This window comes from Erpetoichthys calabaricus, chromosome 11, assembly GCF_900747795.2.
Source record: "Erpetoichthys calabaricus chromosome 11, fErpCal1.3, whole genome shotgun sequence".
NCBI classification, from domain to species: Eukaryota; Metazoa; Chordata; class Cladistia; order Polypteriformes; family Polypteridae; genus Erpetoichthys; species Erpetoichthys calabaricus.
Window position 1 is genome coordinate 127,654,575 of NC_041404.2, and position 17,656 is coordinate 127,672,230.

The 17,656-nt window shown below is 38.1% G+C and overlaps 1 protein-coding gene across 2 annotated transcripts in view; it reads right to left on the reverse strand.

Annotated features, from left to right (window-relative positions):
- LOC114660899 (SEC14-like protein 5) overlaps positions 1–17,656 on the reverse strand; it is a 94,665-nt gene that overhangs the window by 9,055 nt on the left and 67,954 nt on the right. For both annotated transcript variants that reach the window (XM_051933615.1, XM_028813885.2), the window contains 5 exons: positions 14,757–15,035; positions 13,399–13,469; positions 12,644–12,815; positions 10,964–11,098; positions 4,236–4,373 (listed from right to left, as the gene is read on the reverse strand). In XM_051933615.1, coding sequence (XP_051789575.1) covers positions 4,236–4,373; positions 10,964–11,098; positions 12,644–12,815; positions 13,399–13,469; positions 14,757–15,035 — 795 coding nt within the window. The remainder of the gene's footprint in view (positions 1–4,235; positions 4,374–10,963; positions 11,099–12,643; positions 12,816–13,398; positions 13,470–14,756; positions 15,036–17,656) is intronic.

Below are 17,656 nucleotides of genomic sequence, written 5' to 3' on the forward strand. Positions count from 1 at the left end.
AGTGGAACCACGGTTCACGAACATCTCGGTACACATACAAATCGATTTAGGACCAAAAAGTTTGCCAAACCTTTGCCTCGATTCACGACCACACACTCGGTATACGAACAATCCTTTTCAGTTTGTACATGTTCAGTCTCTCCCTGTGCATTTCCTGTGTAGCAAGCGCAAGAGAGTGGGACACACACACAGGCAGCGCGAGAGAGAGACAGATGCACACACATAGGCAGCGCGAGAGAGACAGACGCACACACAGGCAGTGCGAGAGAGAGAGCTGGACGCATAAGGTAGGAAGGCAGTTAAAGAATGCACTGGGCTTGATTTTGTTTTCACTTCTGTTTACAGCGATTGGTTCTTAGCGTGCATTGTTGCAATGTTACTTTTCTTGGTGGGTTATTAAATTACGGATTTTTTCAAATGTTCATTTTTTTTCCCGTGCTTAAAACTCTTTAAAAAAAAAAAAAAAAAAAAGTGTTTTTAGCCAGCGGTTGGTAGTGCTACAGCGCGAACTACTGCAGTGTTAGTTTTCTCTGTTGTTCAAGGTTTTCACAGTGTTATTCAATGTTTTTACATTTAGTTTACTATTACGCTGTGCATTCTATGGTTTAATTAACTATATTTGTGCTTAAAAACTTAAAAAAATATATATTTACATACAGTTCGTATGGTCTGGAATGGATTAATTGTATTTACATACAATCCTATGGGGGAAATTGCTTCGGTTCACGATGAAATTGGTTTATGACCAGAGTTTTGGAACGAATTATGGTCGTGAACCGAGGTTCCACTGTATTGCCAAAAAAATTGAAGTGTCTGTGAGTGTGGTGGTGTCCTACACAATTGAAAGGCAATTGGAAACTGCAAGAAACTCTGATAGGAAGAGATCTGTCAGAGCCAAAGTCACAACCCAATCAGAAGATAAGTTTCTGAGGGTCACCAGCTTTGCATGATATGCACCTCACAGCACATGAGCTTCAAGCACAGCCTAACAGTGGTCAAAAACAGCAAATCTCAGTTTCTACTGTGACAAGGAGACTTTGTGCTGCAGGCTTGACAGGGCATGTGGCAGCAAGAAAGTCATTCCATAAAGGACAAAGCATAGCCTTGAAATACCAGCTGTGGACTACTGCAGACTGGAAGAAAGTCTTATCGACCGATGAATCAAAATTTTAAATCTTCTGTTCATCACTCAGGGTGTCTGTATGCCATCGAGTTGGTGAAAGGATTGTCCCTCAGTGTGTGATACCAACTGTCAAAACATGAAGGAGGAAGTGTGATGGTCTGGGGTTCTTTTGCTGGAGGCAGAGTTGATGACTTGCACAGAGTGACAGGCATTCTGAATCACAAGGGTTACCACAGTTTGACTTATATCAGCAAAGGTGGCTACTTTAATGAATCAAAATTTTAAATAAAATTTTGTACACTCAATGATTCCTTCACTTACTTTTGCATTTGCCATTTGTTCTATTTCTTGATCTCATTAAACATTAAGATATTGAACTGTGTGCATTTCCATAAAAACTGAGGTGTTCTACAACTTTTGACCAGTAGTGTGTATATATACACAGTGTGTCACACATGCGCGCATGGGAGGCAGTTGATGGGGTTGACTAAATGTGTGGTTACACTGGACCAAGGGTTGGCAGGGCACTCTAATGCCTTTGTTCCTTCCTGTACAGATCCACAAAATAAAAGACTACCAAACCCCACTTCCTATTCCTACACAAACTTCCCACCTGACCTCACGTCTGGGTGCAGCCCAAACGACACACCTCTCCCTGTCTGTTCTCTGTAAAACCCCATACCCTCTATATCCCATTTAGTCTACACTGGACTCACTTTGACTATAATTTGTTTACAAATTGATCGTTATTTTTTCAAGTATAAATCTTATATATATATAATATACAGTATCCTTATATATAATTTAATAGTATCCGTATGTATGGTGTTCGCGTCAATATCTCGACGCAATACAAGTTAGAAGCATGAGTAATGACGGCTGGGTATTAACAGCGGTCATTGTTTAAATTTTAGCCAATCTCAAATCTAAAATGAATGACGATCACAACGCAGCCACAACAGCAGCGGCCACGGAAAGGATGCGTAGGAAACGAAGTCACATGACTGACGAGGAACGTAGACTTGCTAATGTGACCAGACGTACACAACGTGCACAACAAACAGATGAGCAGTGTGCGGCTACAAATGCTTCTAACGCTGAAAGAAATTGTGCAAATCGAACACAAAGGACAGATGAAGAGCGTGCGCTACAGAATGCTACTAACGATGAAAGAAATCGTGCCAGCCATGCACAAGCGACTGAAGAAGCTCGAGCAGCCGCAAATGTAGCACGGGTTGAAAGACATTGAGCAGCCCGTGCCTTGCGGCGTGAAAATGCTCAGCAGCACGGCATTGCCATGTGCAGTCACACAGATATTATTGAGGAGAAAGTTCCGGAGCACCACTCTGGCGCATTTGACAACCTGTGCAAATATTGCAACTCATTCAACTTCACCTGTGAGAACAAGCAAGGTGGAGAATACAATTGCTGCCATAAAGGTCAAGTTCGAATTAACCCTTACAGATACCCTGACAGGTTTAAGAACCTGTTGACATATTTAGACCCAAACTCCAAGCACTTCTTGGAAAATATTAGACAGTACAACAGTGCATTAGCCTGTGCATCCATGGGCGCACAAATATCCCTGCCTCCAGGCCATGGTCCATATTGCCACAGAATACATGGCCAAACATACTATCAATCTGGACCCTTGCACGCCAGAGAGGGTGAAACACCAAAATTTGCTCAAATCTATATATTAGAACAAAATCATTTCAGGGATTTAAAAAAAACAAATAATTCTTTGCAGAGAAGTATTGATTTCACAAACGTAGAATTTGTAGCCCCGATTTGATCGGGCTCCCAGTCGTGTGTATATATATATATATATATATATATATATATATATATATATATATATATATATTCGAATACTTTTTTAAATATGAAACACATTAATCTTTAATTATTGGTTTACAGTCCTACTACAAAAATGTGTGACCAATAACAACGTCTGCATGATGTAACAATGTCTGTCAATGGCCATAACTGAGGTTTCCCCATCTTTTGATGGAGACTATTTGAAGTTCATTTTAACAATTAAAAAAAAGATTTTACTTATTGGGTCTAACAAATGGAAACATTTTTGCTTTGACTTAGTGTCACAAAAAGGTGATAAATTGGAATGTATTGCAGAATTGAATTTTAATGCTTAATATTTTAAAGCTTAAAATACTACAGTATTATCTTACCATAACCCAAGCATCAAGACAAAATCATCTCGTGAGATATCTGGCATTATCCCCCATATATTACACAGTATGTAGTAAAAACTCTGCTTAGACTTTGTTGGTAGCATTGCAGACTATGGAATAGAGCCCACATGCAACTTTGTTTGTTGTTAGAAGAAAAATAGTGTGGTAACACCAACATGGCTGCTTACTCACAGACTGAAAAGGCATTTGAACCTAAATTCAAGTTGACATGACAGAACACAACTCAGAGGAGACGAGTGTTCCAGCTAACAGTGTCTCATTACCTGAAGATATGGCTCTTAGTATGCCAGGAGTCAGATAATTAGCTCTCAGTCACAGACTGCTGATTCTCACATTGCATGCCATTAACTAGTTAATTCAGTGTGCTCGGTGTAGTTTAACTTTGAGCTTGTGATCAATGGCAAACATTCTTTTACACATTAATATTCCATAGCACACCACCATATAACAAGGGAAGTTCTTGAATATAGCCACTGTAAATGCACTTATCAAATTTGTCAGTAGAGGGAGCCATACACCATATCTTCTCCTTGGCAGTTACCTTATTTGTCTGATTAGACGTAAAGCAGGCATTCTTCCACTACACAAAATTATCAATGTCTTAATGGTATCAGAATTCTAAATAATTTCTAGTTTACTGAAAAGCTTCAGGGGCTTTAGTGATGGTTTGAAATACAGTACTATATGCAAACACATTTTCATGTCATTTAAATATGCTGTACACGAACAGCCACATTAATATTTACTTAAGGCCTCAGATGTTTACTAAAATAACGTGAACTTGCATCACTTGACAAAAACACATCTTTGTCATGAGAAAATAAAACAAACTGAACTGTATAATGTTGTGGTAATAGGAACTTCTAGAATAAAAAAATGAAAAGTGAGCGACTAACTTCATGTGGTGCGCCTTTAAATATATTTGCAGACTGGTAGATGGTCTCTGTCCACAGTTTGATGTTATCAGAGTTCTCCAGTTCCTCTTCTGTTTGATAAAGAGATTTAGGAACCAGGCCTCCTTCTGGAACATAACACTGGAAAAAAGTATTAGGAAATATTTTAGTTTTACAGACTATATACTGCAGAGATTTACATGTGAAAAACCATAGAATAAATGTTTTCATTATGTTAAACACCATTTGCAGTATGCCTTGACATTGTGTGAATTTTACTTTTTTCATATAGAACATGACAATTATCAAACACATCTGCTGTGTGTATAGTTACATATCAGTTATCTTCTGACATTACTTCATAGCAATGCATTGAAAATATACAAGATTTGTAGATAAGACAATGATAAAGCCTGAAGTTTGCGTGATCTTTCTATCTTTATTATATTTTCCACTCAGACATGCTGTAGGCTCTACTTCACACTTACTAATATACTAGCATAAAAAAAACAATTGTACACCAGATCGTATTTTTGTACAGGATTAAATCAATTCACACCATCTCAGTTTTACACTTGTGCTGCACCTCTGAAAGAGTAAAGAGATATCAGATTGTCACATTGATTATCACTAATCTTTAATAATCAGGTAACTATCTATCTAGTAATCCAGTTATTATCCTCCCCCACAATTCTATTTAATAGACCTATGACTTGTTTAGAACAAATTGTCACCTTTACATCTTGTCCAAATTGAGAGTGATGATGAATCCATCTTAAAGGTAGACTTCTCGTTTTTGTACATTAAAATTATGCAACTCTGGACACGGTACCATCAGTAAGGAGATTGTGGGTTCGCTTCCCAGGTCCTCCCTGTGTGGAAAGCGCTTTGAGTAGTGAGAAAAGCGCTACATAAATGTAAAGAATTATTTTTATTATTATTAATTAAAGTGCAGCAATGCAACCCAAATGTGGAGCTGCTGCCAGTGGGCTTACAGTTGTATTATATGCTGAAGGAGGTTTCACTTGCCATTGTGCAGTCAATTTACAAATCCCTGCCCCAACCTCCCTCTTGGCAGACATGGGAATCACAACAGACACAGGTAAGCATACTCACAATACTTTCTTCACAATTTCCAGGAACTTTAACCATGTTTCACTTTCCCAAACCTCATCAATTTTTACCATTTTATGGACTGCACATCAGGGGAAAATGGGACCCTGAACTTGTTATATGCCAATGTTAAAGAGGCATACAACTCTTTTGCTTTGCCACCACAGGATAGATCTGACCATAGTTTGATTCAGCTCATACATGCATATAAATCCATTGCCCAGCAGCTGCCATTTACCATCAGGAATGTGCAGGAATGGACAACAGAGGCTGAGAAGGCTCTGAAAGATCCCTTTGAGAAAACTGACTCAAAGTCACATGGTGAGTATAATGAGGGACTCAGCACCTGTATCGCAGACCTTCATCAAGTTTTGTGCGGATAGCATAGTTCCTACAAAATGTTTTTCCAACACAAAAGACCTGAAAAAGCCCTACACACACACATATAGATACATACTAGGGGGCTCCGCCCCCTGCTCGCTTCGCTCGCCAACCCCTGGTGTTGGGAATGACAAAGAGCGTGATGTATGAATGAGATATAGAATAGTGTGAAGGTGTAGATGATGCAAATAGAAAGCAAACAATAAAGTGTGTGGCACAGTGTAAAGGTTTATTGGAAAATTTCTTTGTACACGCCGTTTAAGTGTAAAAGGTAATTCCAGGTCAGAACTTGTAAGGTCAATGAAGATGGTCATTATCGTGATCAGAGTCAACTTTGTCAGAGCTTAGAAAGAGTTGTGTCTCTCCAGGAAGTAATGGAATGACTTGGGTATTTATGTTTTCCACATTAATATTTTTTGGACATAATATAGTGCGTTGTGTTAAAAGGGGCATTTGGTCTAATGAGATTGCTGTTCCAAATCTGTCTGTAACTAAGTCGTCGCAGATAAAGGCTTGAGGAATTGTAATAATATGTGGCTGAAGTCCATCTGTATTGGTGAGTGTACCATCTCTCAGTTGTAATAAGCAATTGTTATGATCTGGTTCTGGACATCGTATCTTTTTTACTAACTGTATCTTTTGAAAGCAATGGCAATTGTCTGCGTATTTTAAGGTGCACTGAACAATAGCTGAGTGCATGGCATCTGGAAGAATAGCTAATCACTATTTAAAATCTCCTCCTAATAAAAGTACCTTTCCTCCAAATCGAATATTATTATTCATAAACGTTTGTAGAAGTTTATGAATGGTGTTGAGTAAGTGACTTCATGCCATTGTACATTCATCAATAAACAACATTTTTTGAAGACGGATGTCACGTGCAGTGCCACCGTTAATGTTCATAGTGGATACCGAGTGTAGGATCTAATGCAGTTGATAAAGATTTCACTTTCAGGTACATCGTCAGTTAGAATCTTCTGTAGATATTCAGTATATGAATGTAAAGAAGGCAGTCTAATTTGACCCTTTTGACAACAACGTCTAAATGTATTACTTGTATTGCCAGTTGTTTCTTCAGGGAAGTGAACTGAATGACAATGATTGCAAATGACATTCATTAATCAGAATGAATTTTTCCGGGGTATGTTTTGCTTGTGCCGTTTGAGAGGCGCGTTGTTGCATATGTAGTATTTGGGACGTGTTGTTTTGGAGCTGTAATCGATTTGCCTGTGCTGTGTGAGACGCCCGTTGTAGCCTTCCTTGCCGTTAACGTATGTCTGAGACGGGAGGTGTTTCGTTTTGAATCCGTGCCTGTTGCGATGCAGCACTTTGATTGATAGTTTGCGTCATGTGGATCCAGGATGTAGATTTGTGCATATTTGCGTTGTTGATTTGTTTCAGGGTGCACTGTTCCAATGCGATGCAGTATTTGTGCACATATGGGAAAGCAGTATGGGCCATTGCCTTTTGGTGGCCTGATATTTACTAAAAGCAAATGAACTATTGTAGGATCTAACGCAGTTCATAAAGTTTTTACTTTTAGGTACATCGTTAGTTAGAAGCTGTAGTTGAGCTTTGCGTTTTTGGAGTCGAGACATTTTTTCTTTTAGAAATATGGATAAGTAATAAGAAGTATTGCACTCACTGTTAATATGGAGACTTTTCTGCGGTTGAACGGTTAATAGTGCCTTATGGTAATGAGATCCACCTATGCTGCATAGCCGTCTATTTTGTTGTTTCTTTCATGTTCGTGTGTTTGTTCCTGTTATCCTTTCCTTTCGTTTTGTACCCGTGACCGTGTATTCATGACTTGTTTCAATATGTTTCCTTTTCTGCAATTGAACGGTTAATAGTGCTTTATTGTAAGGAGATCCACCAATGCTGACACCTATGCTGTCTAGTGTGAAGGTGCTGACGTTCACTTTAGAATATGTGGCTTTGGGTGTGACTTCTTATGGATGTGGGGGGGGGGTGGGGTTGTTGAGGATTGTTGTTGCGCGAGCGTCTTCTTTCTTTTTGTGTTCCTGTGTCTTGTTGAATCCCCCTCTTTGTGTGTGTCCCGTCCTCGCTTGTAGGGTCTGTGGGGTGGTTTTGTGTTCTTTTTTTTGTGTTCCATGGGCTTGTTGACCCCCCCCTCTTGGTGTGTGTCCCGTCCGGTGCCTGTAGGGGGGGGGGGGGGGGGGGGGGTGGGGGGGGGTGCCTTGTTGTTGTGTGCGAGCCTCTTTTTTTTTTTTTTTTTTTTTTCGGGTCTAGTTTCGTGTGCAATGTGTTTCGTGCTTTTCCTGCGTTTGACTTTGCGCCTCATTTCTCCTTTTTGTATGTGCTCACTCCTTTTTTCTGTGGTCTTGTCCGCCACTCGCGGCCCCTCATCCGCCTTTGTCGCCCTCTTTTCTCCGACTCTCGCGGACTCTTTTTGCGCCTGCGCCTCTCGCGGCCCCTCATCCGCCTCTCTCGCCTCTTTTGTCCGTCCTTTCTCGGCTCCTCAGCCGACTCTCGCGGACTCTTTTTGCGCCTGCGCAGTACGTCTTTTTGCAGCTACGGCCCATGGCCGGATGTGCCTGCGTCCATCATCCGGTTTAGCATTCTCGGTTAGTAATATGGATACAGTATATATATTATACATACATACATGTGTATTACAGTCAGATCCACACCTTACTTTTAACCTCCACAATAAACAAACTTCAAGTCCCTTTTTAAACAAGAATCCTTAGACTTCTGATTCTGGGCAGTCTTCCATAAAAGGACAATAAAGTCAATTGGGCACTTTCTGTTTATCATACAGTGGACCGTTCTCACCGGTATGAAATTCATTCCTGTTTAAAGCCCAAGTGTAATAGCATTTAGCATCCCTCACCTCAGAAGCAGCAGATGTTTGCCTCGATAAGAGAAAAGGGTAGTGCCACACAAATGGACAACCTCCAATGCACCACCAACAGTTTAGGTAGTGTGCCCAATACCCAATTTGAAAGTGTCACTATCAAGTTTTGATTTGTTTGGAGCAGCCCCTGATCTCCCTCGCCAGGTTCTTTCCTTATATAAGTGCACCGTCCTTTTGAAAAGAGTGCATCCCTTTACATCACAGCTTAGATGCCTCACATAAGGACCCACCACCACAGATTTACCCTCATCTCCCCTTAACATTGTACCCTACAATTATTAAAGAAATGAGGCATATTTTCAGGGAGACAAGGAAGCAAAAACAGGCTGCACAATCATAATATGTAGAACCTGTTATGGTTACACATGATGAGGACTATCACTGGCTACAAGTAGGCTATAAAAAACAGCAGATGACGAGAAGAAGAAGAAAGCTAATGAACCAATTCAGTTCTTCAACGGGTTTGACTCATTGTGGTCAGTCCAGACCTCTCCCAGCTCTCCCCCAACACTGCTACTGTCTGTGTGCAGTATGAAGACGTTCTGGAATCTAACTGCCATCTCTATCCTGCACAACCATCTCCTACAATAACATCACACCTGTGGCCTCCAACTTCCTGAACTTTCTGTCTCTGCTGATTGAATGACAACAGAGCTGGGGACACTTTGCATGAATAAGGCTGCAGGGCCAGACAGAATCAGCCCTAGGGTGCTGGAAAACATTTGCCAGTCAGATCTGTGGGGACCTTCAGCACCTGTTCTCTCTTTACCCAAGTGTGTGAAGAAGTTTCCCATGCTGTGGAAAACAATCTGTGTAGTCCCAGTACCAAAGAAAGAGCATTACAGTGATCTCAATGGCTATTCTTACTTTAAATATCATGATCACCTTTAATAGGCTAGTCCTGAAAGAGATATAACACCTGGTTTCAGAAAATCTTGATCTTCTGAAGTTTGCCTATCCGGCACACATAAGCATGGAGGATGCTCTGATGTGCATGCTCAATAGAGCCTACTTCCACTTGGAGACCTTCAACACCATTCTGACAGGGGGAAAAGCTCAACGCTATTATCTTGATGCCCCCACATTCTCCTGGATCATGGACTACCTGACCAACAGACAGCCGTTTGCGAGGCTCATGCACTGTGTGTCAGAAATACAGGTGTGTAATACTGGAGCACCACAGGGATCTATCCTGTCTCCCTTTCTGTTTACCCTCCACTCAATACATTTATAGTACAATACCAGCCCTTGCATTCTGCAGAAATTCTCAAATGACTCCTCCTTCATAGGATGTATTATAAATGGAGATGAATGGGATTACAGGAGGACTTTGTTCTGTGATACAGGAAGAACCACCTGCAGCTCAACATCAGCAAGATAAAAGAGTTGGTGGTGGACTTCACCATTTGGGAGAGGACATAGAAGTGGTGCAGAACTACAGGTAACTTGGGGTTTCACATAAACAGCAAAGTGGACTGGCCTGACAACACAGTGGTGCAGTACAAGAAGGGCCAGAGCAGACTGTACTTACTGAGGAGACTCATTTCATTATGTAGCAAGCTGCTAGAAATGTTCAGTCCTTTGCAGTCAGTGTGTTGTTCAATGCTGTGGTCTCCTGGGGAAGTAAACTTGAGTTCAAAAGGCACACAATGCCTGAATAAACTTAACAAGAACGCCTTGCACATTCACAGGGCTAACCCGTAACAAGATGGAAATTGTGAAAAAGAAGATGGTGGCAAAATTGGATGCCATCATAAAAAATCCGATCCTGGAGGGACTTTTTAGACCACTTTTAGCCACAGGCTCATTCCACCATGGTGTGCTTAGAAGCTTCTCTGGGAGGTCTACTGCTATCAAGCAATTCAGTGCTTCCTCCTGATGTCCCAAACTAAATGCATATAGTCTAAGGTTAATTTTGCAAATTATGCACAAAATACATTGATTGAGTTACAGGACAAATAATACAATTAATCAGCCAGTTATGTTTCTGCATGCATCTAAATTTCCTCTTGGGATTAATAATTTATCTAAAACAAATTTAGATTTATATTCAAACATTTTATTGATATTCTTAAAGTTTAAATATATTTTGACAATAGAGGTCTTCTACAAACAAGCTAAAATAAAAACTGTTAAGACTAATTTTAACTGACACAGCCATGGATCGTCTTATCATGTATTTTGTTATCAATGAGCTCCAGCAGTTGTGTAAAGTGGGGACATCTAAAGGAAATCAAACTTGATGCGGCTCATCCCAATAGTTTTTGAGGTTACATGTGAGAATCAAGACACAGAGTAGGCATTTACAGTATAAGTACTTATCAATTTACAGAAATACATCTGTGAACAAGCTTACCATACAATCTCCTCCCAGAAAGTCTGGAATAATTTCTTTATCAATGTAGTCTATGAGCCCTCCAGCTCCTTGGTAATTGTTTCCACTATAGATGAGAAACTTCTGTCTTGTATTTTCATTGATAAATGGACTAACCTAGGCAGAAAAACATGTACAGCATAAATAAAATCTGAAGTCCTCAATGAAGTCGCCATGTCTGCAGTGTGCTGATTATGTCTTTCTTTGGCCTTTACTTATTCTTTGCACCACATAAATAGTTTATGAATCAAATATGATGCAACAAGAAGTTAATTCTTCAACTTTTTTTTCCCCCAATTAGCAACCATTTTATATACCAGGGATACTCATGTTGATAAGAAGCTTGGCTACTTAAAATAAACAGAAAGCTCTGGTGGGCCACAGGTTTGTAGTACTTTTTAAAAAATGTAATCACAGCCTACTATGTTGTGTTTGCTTTTGGGAGATTGTTCCGTTTCTTTCAATCAACCTTATTTGTGGATTACTGGCAGGATAAAATGTATATTTGTGTAGTTTTGACAAGTCATGCATTTTTTCAGGTATTGTCTTTTCATACTAAATAATGGACCATAGACAACTGAATTAGAGTTGCACAACAGTACTGACTATAATACTATAAACTATATATAAGTTAAATGAAAATGAAATAATGGAGGAAAAAAATATCTTTGTGGAGTATCTCTGGAACAGGTTATTGTGCTTGCTATATTGTTTTCACTTGAATGAGTTGTATTTTAGTATCAGGACTTGTTAGATTTAAAAAAGAATCAAAAATTCTCATCAATATTTAATTTTGCAGTCATTTTCACCTAAACTAAAATGTAAGATCAAAATAAAAAATATTTCTGCATCTATTTGCAAGTGTGCTTTTTGCTCTCCTTATCAGTTCCAAAGATCAAGCATACCTTAAAAATCAAAGGAGAACAGATATGAGGTTATTATATCCTAGCATGCAATAAATCAGTTAAACGTAAACTGTGAATAGATGCTAAAATGGTTAAACACTATATCTGCCAAAGTAGCAGTCTAGTGGGAAAAATGACCAGAATGCAGATTTGGTATTTGGTATACTGTATTAATCCCTGAGGGGGAGTCTGCAATGTCAGAGCAATAGGCAGGCACTACATCAGTAGGTACGCTGACTGCTTTTGATCATGTTGATTGTAGAAAAGCCCAATTTGCATAGGTAGGTTGATACAAACATTGTGAATGAAAAAAGGCAAATCTTTCCAAATGTCATTTTTAAGATGTCATGAGCTATAGATTTGTCACCTCTAACTGGAATCTGGCTGAGTTGATCATATGCAGGGTTGTCTTGGTATTAATAATGAGCAGATTTTTGAAATCTCAAAGCTGTCGAAATTTACATTTAATGCCCATACTGGGAGAGTTATGCTGTTTTGCAGCTTTGCTTTTTAATGTCCACTTCAGCAGTGGTTACTAAATATCCTGAAGGTGATTTTCAATAAAGATTCAATACCATTTTCTGTTTATGTCAAATAATATGAAATTAGTTAACAGGTCAGTTAAATTTTACTCACGGGTTGGATTTGAGTATTGAGTATCTTTTGAGTATTGCTGCTCTATAGCTTCTTTCTATATAATAGTGAGGATCAAGTAAATAAAATAAATAAATAAAAGTTTCTCCCACTTATCACTTACAAGAGTCCAAAGCACAGGGAACACTCTGGGTGCCCTCACAATCAGTAGTCTTCCCAAAGTCTCTGGGTAATTGGCTTCCACCACCTCTATTATTCGAAGCAAAGCCTTAACACCAGGTCTCCAAAGATGCCTCATGTTCAGTCCCTCCAAGTCCACGAGACATGTCCATGACCTGTGTGAGTGGAGGTAAACCAATACTAGAACATTAAAACATGGAGATAGCAGTGCATCTGAATACAAAACATTTTCAACATTTGTCACTTCTTCATAGCAGAGCAGCACAGAGGCATACCGATTCAAATCCAGCTCTGTCAGTATCAACATGGAGTTTGCTTGTTATCCTCAAGACTGTGTGGGTTTTCCTCTACTTCCCTGCCATATTCATAAGGCGTTTATGTTAGTCAAATTGGCAACCTTAAATGGGCTTCTCCGAGTTGATGTGACTATATGTGTTGTTGGGTTCGAAGAAAAGTACAGTCCTCCAGTTTGAGCACTGCAAGTTAAACAACTTGTCCCAAGTCTGCATAGAAAGTTAGCTATAAGAAGAGGTCCTCTGAACCTGTTCTTTACTGTCTCAGCCTTTAGTCTGTACTGCCTGTAACACATAGCTAAGGGACTGTAAATGCCTAGAATATAGCTAAAAGCAATTTATCATGTAACAATTTGTCTTTTTCTTTCTTTGAATGATTTTAAAGTAGCCTCAAGAGCAGTTATTGCCATTAGCATGTACTGCTTGTTGAAATATTAGTACTTACGTAATTGGCCGTCCAAAGATTTTTGTGTTTTCTTCACATCGTTTCTGCCCTTCTTCGTTAATTGATAAAACCTTCAAAAAAAAAAAGAGTTTAATTAGATTTATGATTTTTTTTATACTTCATTAAGATTCATCAAAAAATACAAAAATTGTAGTTGATTACTACAAATACCTGCATTCATCCATTCATTATCCAACCCGCTATATCCTAACTACAGGGTCATGGGGGTCTGCTGGAGCCAATACCAGCCAACACAGGGCACAAAGCAGGAAACAAACCCCAGGCAGGGCGCCAGCCCACTGCAGGGGACACACACAGACACACACACACACAAAGCACACACTAGGACCAATTTAGAATCGCCAATGCACCTAACCTGCATGTCTTTGGACTGTGGGAGGAAACCGGAGTACCTGGAGGAAACCCACGCAGACACGGGGAGAACATGCAAACTCCACGCAGGGAGTTATGTAGGAAGCGAACTCGGGTCTCCTACCTTCGAGGCAGCAGCACTACCCACTGCGCCACTGTGTCACCCAAATACCTGCATGATTCTAAAATTGTAACTTTTTTGACAGGGCAAAGAGACTGAACGTGCACATATCAATACATAAACCAAACAATTTGTAAGTCACACTAGATAAAAGCACTTGCTAAATAATGATTAATACATAAATGCATAAGTTGCATAATGTCAAAATGTACATGATCAAATCATGAATCTTGGTTTAACTGATCTGCTAAGGCTGATTAAAGCAAGCTAAAGATTTGAATGCTTTAATCCAGTTCATGGAAAAATGTTTAACTCGAAAATTCACATATTGCACTAATTATTAATAAACATTTAAACTGAGGATCTTTATTGATCTCATTTTCTTCTCACTTGCTACCTTTTGATCATGTATCTCCCATTCAATTGGCAAACAGTACAAAAATAAAATTTATACACACAAATAATTATTATTTTTTTTTTTTTCTAAATTTTACCAAAACACTATTATTTAGTAAGGACAAAATCTCTGTTGTACATCAATTTTTATTATAACAATATATCCATCTGTCTATTCATTCAGTCATCTTCAGGACATGTATTTTCTACTACAGGTTTACAGAGGTCTGTTACTGACCTACAGACGTAGTTTTGAAAACATCAGCACAGTCTAGTCTGTGATGTTTACTCTAAATGCACAGAATGAACAAAAATGGTCAGCTTTCTTTGTTTTCATAAGTAACATCTGCTTCAAGAGGCAGCGCCCAGCTAGCCATCTGTGCATAAACTATATTTGAACATCAATCACCCTAAAGAGCCATGGACACATTTCATAAGATACAGATAAAACCCTTTTTCAGATACATACATGTCTCAGAAGTGCTTCTTCACCCAAAGCTTTCACTAAACCTTTGGTGTCCATCTGACCAAGACGCAAAATGTATAGCGGGCGTCTGTCTCTGTCTTGAAAGTGCCACCCTCCTGCATAATATTCTTCTAGGAATGCAGGTGGTCTCCACGTTTCAAGGATGTAGTCTACTTGATACTGCTTACGCCAGGTTAACGACTGACATAACATCTCTCTTGCTTTATCAATATTAAAATCACGAGCCTTTAGAAACCTTAGAATGTGCTCATCTTTGGGAATCTGTGAAAGCAAGAGAATAAATATCTGAAGAGCTGAAACAACATTGTTAAGAGAAACAAAACATACCAAACATATTAAATTAGCCTTTATGAATGAATGGATATAATTGCTCATGTTGCCAACTATTTTTTAGTTTTCAACATGTGGCAAACTTCAAATGTGCCTGTTCATGCAACTACATTTCAGAACCAAAGAAAATATATATGTATATATATGTATATATATACACACATATGTGTAAGCTATAAAGCTGTTTTTTCATGATGGGCATAACTTTATTCAGGTTATTTGTGTAATATTGCAATTCTGTAAATCTGGTTTTCCTCAAATATTGAAATATTAAATTTCTGATCATTATTAGAAGGTATTTCCACTTACAAGTGCTGCAACATACTGGAATAATATCACTTAAGATAAAAGTAACTTTAGTTGAAGTATTATTACTAACTAGAGTAGAAGCTAATTAGTAATTGCTCATGAAATTAGTTAAGAGAATATTCTGTCACAAAATATTGGACTGAGGTACTTTTGTGTCTCCCCTACCGTGCTGTTAAGCCCCATTGGAGTAATAGAAAATTCTGCTTAAATTATTATGTATTTACCAAATTTAAAAGAAAATATGGTGCTTTTATTTCACATTGATGAAATTAAATTGAATAAATCCCTTCCATTACCTTTGCTCTAAACTGGCTGCATTTACACAAGAAAAGGAACAAAAACTGAATACTGTATACTTGAAGTGTCCATCTTCTGTTCAAGGTTAGAGCAGTATGAAATCTTATGCAGCAGTCGGCTAATGTAACCCAACTCTACATTTGTCACCCTAAAATCTGCTGACACTACATCTGTACATGTTAAAAATCACAGATCAACAATAATCATAACAAGAATATTTTTTTCAAGAATGTTTTCTTTGGAATTGTTAAATACAATTACATATCAAATGTTTATTAAGAATTTACTTACAAATGATGATATAGTTCAAAATGCAGAGCATGTAACTGCAGGCAGAGGTATAATATAATGGGCATGGACAATGAGAGAGAGTGAAGCAAAATATTTCTCCCAGAATGTATTCAAACATATGTTGTTGATTTAAATTTTAGTCTAATATGACAAAAGCAAATCCTGTAAAGTACTTAACTACAATAAAAAGAGTATTTGACATCCGTTATTTTATGCTGTTGCATTACATATTGATTGTATATGCTACGGTTCAGAAGTTTAAGTTTAATTTCACCCAGAAATTTTAATGTTTTTGATTGAAATTGCTAAGCTTTTTTATCAAGATACCATTAAATTGATTTAAAAGTATAGATAAGCCATTACTGGAGTTTAAAATGGCTATTGCTGCTTGAAATGACTGATTTTTTATTTATTATTCCCATATGGCTACAAAGCCCCATTTTTAGCTGCAATTCCTTCCATCAGTGTCATTAATTAGTCATGTTTAAAAGCTGATTGGGTATTAGAGAAACCTTTGTATTTGCATTAGCACAGGTGAAACCTATTACTCTGTTCACTTGTGTTGCAAAGTACTGATATTCCTAAAGTTCTGGATTCAAACGTGAACAAAGTGAAATAGCTTTCTCATGAAATACCTCAGTCTATTGTGTTTTTGCAGAATAAATGCTATTCCATGTAACCAATATCCAAGAAACTGGTAATTTCATACAAAGGTGTCTGCTACTGAGAGAAGAGGACAAACTGGATTTAGCCAATATAGAAAGGGGGCAGGGGGCATAGATAGGCAACTACATGAGAGGAGAAGGACATCAGTTTGAGAAACAAATGTTGTACTGGTCCCTAGTTGGCTTCTTTTTTAAACAGACTCCAAATACCAGTGTCATGAGTAATTAAGTATAAGCTAATTGAGTTACCATTAGGTCACTGAAGGCACTGATACTCAGTAAAGGGCTTTGCAGTCATATTTCAACAATACATTTAAATCAGCCATTTGAAGCAGTAATAGCTATTATAAACACTAGTAATGTCTTTGATATATTTTAAATCAATGTAATGTTATCTGATAATAAAATTATATCAATTTCTATGAAAACCAATTTCTGGAAGATCCAAAACTTTTGAACAGTAGTATATTTTTACAAAATAAAATGTAAGGTCAGGTAAAATAAATAAATGAAATTGATATGACTAATGCTTATTTTTTCCTATTCCTGCAGGGATTTTACATACAGCTGCATGGCAGACTGTAGTCGTGTTTGTCTGTAATGGAAATGCAATCTTTTTTTGATAATCTACATAAATGATCAAAAAGACTGTACTGAGCCTAGAAAAGGGAGACCTGACAGCTGATCAATGGAAGGAAATAATTTAACATTAAAAAAATAAAAGAGTAAAAAGAGGTAAGTCAGTCACTTGGATGCACAAGAGAATGGAAACCTTTGTACTGCATTAATGCCAGGAGAAATTTCCCAGACTAAATTTATAATCAAATTTTGTACTGCCTAAATCTGAGAAATGTATATACCCAGAGAAGTTGAAAATGTTTACTAGGCATTTACATGGTTATTTTTGATACATCTGAGTACCAACATTAGATAATTTCCAGCTGACATGTAAACAAATGGAAGCCAGGTAAATTTAAATATTTACTTATG